Source organism: Vigna unguiculata, chromosome 7, assembly GCF_004118075.2.
Source record: "Vigna unguiculata cultivar IT97K-499-35 chromosome 7, ASM411807v1, whole genome shotgun sequence".
Taxonomy (NCBI): domain Eukaryota; kingdom Viridiplantae; phylum Streptophyta; class Magnoliopsida; order Fabales; family Fabaceae; genus Vigna; species Vigna unguiculata.
This window is the reverse complement of record NC_040285.1, coordinates 8,581,650-8,585,635: the sequence shown is the minus strand read 5'-3', so window position 1 is coordinate 8,585,635 and position 3,986 is coordinate 8,581,650. Positions and strand designations below refer to the sequence as shown.

Here is a 3,986-nt window from a genome sequence, read left to right as displayed (position 1 = left end):
ACAATGGGAGCTGTAAAAATGGCGACACCCACGTTGTTTCATCGTCATCGCCCATCACACTCTCACTCTCAAGGTTCTTACTTCACCAAGAATAGCAAACACAAACTGCATCACCATCTTTATCGTCATGATCTCAAACAACAACAACAACAACAACTCATCGCAGAGTCCATGACACTCTTCCCAACCCAACCCAACCATGCAAAATCTCCCTACCCTTTCTCTCATTTTCTTGTTCTTCTGTGCCACTGCACATGGGTTCGGCGCCATGGGGCCAATATCTGCTTCATTCGCAAAAGATGAGGTTTTCTGCGCCATTGATGCTAGCGGGAAGCAAGACGTCATTTGCTGGGGGAACAACGCCACGTCACCGTCTCTGTCCTCCGTTACAAACGCCGTTCCTTCCATGTCAGCACTCTCCGGCGGGGAAGGCTTTCTATGCGGCATTTTAGCGAACACCTCGCAAGCCTTCTGCTGGGGTGCTGTGACTAAACCCAGCGCAGATCTCGTCCTCGTGCCGCCGGCGTACCGGAACACGGCTTATTCCCACATCGCGGCTGGCAAGAGTCACGTTTGCGCCGTTCGAGGATCCTACTACGCCGATCACGATTCGGGCTCCGTGGATTGCTGGGAAATCACGACGACCGCAAACAAAACGTTGACAGCGAAACAGAGTGATTTGTATTTCAACCAAGCCGTGATGAATCTGGAGGTGAAGAGGGTTGTTTCCGGGGAAGGGTTCACCTGTGGTGAGGTCAGAGACGGTGGACTCATATGTTGGGGACCTAACTCTGGAGGGATAATAGTTTCCAATGTTTCCGACAGTTTCGCGGTTTTAGCGGCGGGTCGGAGGGCCGTGTGTGGTGTTTTCAACGTTTCCGGCGAGTTAAAATGCTGGGGCGACCCGGGTTCGTATTCGGATCCTCCATTGGATTCGATTCGGCTGGTGTCTCTTACTGCTGGGGCTAACCATTTCTGCGGCATTAGAATGGATAACCATGAAGTGGAGTGTTGGGGTGATTTGAACTCTTCGGTGATTCCTCGAGGGAACGGTTTCATGGCAATTGCTTCTTCGGATTTCACCACGTGTGGGATCAGGGAAGATGATCTTCTTCTGGATTGTTGGATGGTGAATGCTTTGAAACCCGATTTTGATCCTCCTTTGGAGCTTTCGAGCCCTGGACTGTGCAGGGCTAGTTCTTGTGGGGTCGGTGAGTTTGCTTTTAATGCGAGTATGCTTAACGAGCTAGCTTTGACTAGCCTCTGTGTTAGAGAAGATTTGAGGATTTGTTCGCCTTGTGGCTCAAATTGTTCTAAAGGGTTCTTCTTGTCAAGTTCATGTACTAAAAATGCTGATAGGGTCTGCACTTCGTGTTCTCTTTGTCAGAACAGCTCTTGTTTTAGTGTCTGTGGACTTCACTCCCCAACGGGTCTGCATATGCACTGGCACTGGCATCATTTGCGTAAATGGATGGTTATAGTTGGGTGCTCCGTGTTGGGGGTTTTGACAATTTTGCTTTGTGGGTGTCTTTTTTCGGTCAGAAAGAGGACAAAGAAACAATCCAAGTCAGGCATGGGGAAACCAGAGCAAGAGGATGACCATGTCAATGTTGCTCTTCAATCAACACCTTCTGTTAATTCTTGTCCCGGGGCGCCTCAGGTTTTCAGGCTTTCTGAACTGAAGGATGCTACCAATGGGTTTAAGGAGTTTAATGAACTTGGGAGAGGAAGTTATGGGTTTGTGTACAAAGCCATGTTGGGAGATGGGAGAGTGGTTGCTGTTAAAAGAGCAAATGCTGCTACCATAATCCACACCAATAATCGTAATTTTGAAATGGAACTAGAAATTCTCTGCAAAATTCGCCATTGTAATATCGTTAATCTGTTGGGGTACTGCGCGGAGATGGGGGAGAGGTTGCTTGTTTACGAGTATATGCCTCATGGAACGCTTTATGATCACCTCCATGGCGGTCTTTCTCCGCTTAATTGGAGCCTGAGGTTGAAGATAGCGATGCAAGCTGCGAAGGGGCTTGAGTATCTTCACAAGGAACTTGTGCCTCCAATTGTGCATAAGGATCTAAAAAGTTCGAACATTCTTTTGGATTCGGAGTGGGGGGCAAGGATTTCGGACTTTGGACTTCTTGCTTCGAGTGACAAAGATCTGAATGGAGACTTAGAAAGCGATGTTTACGATTTTGGGATTGTGATGTTAGAGATTCTGAGTGGAAGAAAGGCTTATGACAGGGATTACACTCCACCCAACATGGTTGAGTGGGCAGTGCCTTTGATCAAACAAGGGAAGGCTGCTGCTACAATTGATAGGTACGTGGCTCTTCCAAGAAATGTTGAACCTTTGCTTAAGCTTGCTGATATAGCAGAACTTGCAGTGAGAAAGAATCCAAGTGAACGACCACCTATGTCAGATATTGCATCTTGGTTGGAGCAAATTGTGAAGGACGGATTGATCTTATAGCATTAGCCACTGCCCTGTGAGAAACTTGTTTTTGAGTTTTGATCTTTCATCTTTGATCCATCCATAGTATCTTTCATAAAATTATGTGAGTAATGCCCTTTTGCCTATGTAAATTGTTTTTGAGTTTGTTGTAGATCGCCTATCTCTTTTGTAGTTCTTTTGAGTTTTCTTTTCCTAATCTTCACGAAGTGAAGGACATGGCATTGTTTCAACATACACAATTGTTTTTCTCTGTACATGCTGATGTGAAATGTTTTTTTACTTCTCATATAAGCCTAAGACCATCTCAACCGTACAGATAGAGTCAATTTACATGTACAACAGTGAGAAAATGGTAGTCTCAATGGGAATTATTTTGGTCAGGCATTAGTGATTCAATGAATGTGAAAAGCAACCTTGTTCTTTCCCCAAACCAGCAAACTATGTTCATTTAGCAACAAGGAATTGTAATTTCGTTACACTTCCACCAGTGTATGTTTTTTGTTGCTGAATTAAGAAATCAAATGATGCTTATTATAGGCTCTATACCAAGTGAAGAAAGTAAGAGCTATGCTTAGCAGCAACACTTGCAAATCCAAATTTTATTACACTATCTGTTACATCGTAGGCGTATCCCCTGTTACAATGCTGCAACTGCATCCAATTACAGTTGCGATGTGATCACAGCTGAAATACATAACAACACCGATATACATGATTTGGCTTCAATGCTTTCTGTAGTTGTTAAGTGTGCTTGCTTACACATAAATTTAATTCTTTTATCATGAAGTCATTGCATACCAAGGTTCCATATTGACGAATGCATGGAAATGGAGAATCTTTTTCAAAAGATTAGTTTATGTTTATTAGAGAATAAATTTCTGTGTTTGTAATAAAATTATAGGTGTTTGTTATTTTTGTAATTTTTAAGCCTGATGTTGTTTACAAAAACTTTATTTGGTTGTAATACAGACTAGGGTTGCTTCATTGTAATTTTAGAATAGTTTTTTGTTGTAATTTGTATTAAATAGGACAAGACCCTTTAAGTACCCTGCTCAAGGGAAGGGAAGGTAAGGATCAAATACACTAGAGGAAAATATGGCAAATGGATTAGGACTTAATAAAAGAATTAGAAACGGAAAATCCAACTTGGTGATGAATTTTAATTTTTATTCATTTGGAGTTCAAAATAGGAGACAAATGTATGAAAATTCTAGGTTTTTTCAAGTTTAGCACTCTTGGACGTGCATTAGCCAACAAAAAGGGAGTCTCAGTGTCTTTGTTTCACAACAATGAATGGATTAGAAATTCTTCTGGAGAATTGTGAAAATTTTTTCTTGAGAATTTGGTCTACAAGAATACGGTCTTAGCTCTTGTAAATCTTATTTTGAGAAAAAGTGGTGATTTTTTTTTTCATTCATCTTGAGTCATCGTAAGTGGTGTCTTTGTTTTTATTTCGATTTACTATATTTGTGTTAAAAATAGGGTAAAATATGTTTTTTAAATAATCTCATTCTATTCAAGCATTTTGATC

The 3,986-nt window shown here is 41.9% G+C and overlaps 1 protein-coding gene across 1 annotated transcript; it reads left to right on the top strand.

The window, feature by feature from the left end:
• LOC114191625 (serine/threonine-protein kinase-like protein CCR1) lies at nt 1-2,791 on the top strand. The gene has a single exon (XM_028080922.1). It carries the CDS (start codon nt 200-202, stop codon nt 2,471-2,473), a length of 2,274 nt encoding a protein of 757 aa, XP_027936723.1. The 5' UTR covers nt 1-199; the 3' UTR covers nt 2,474-2,791.
• Nucleotides 2,792-3,986: the final 1,195 nt, after the last annotated feature.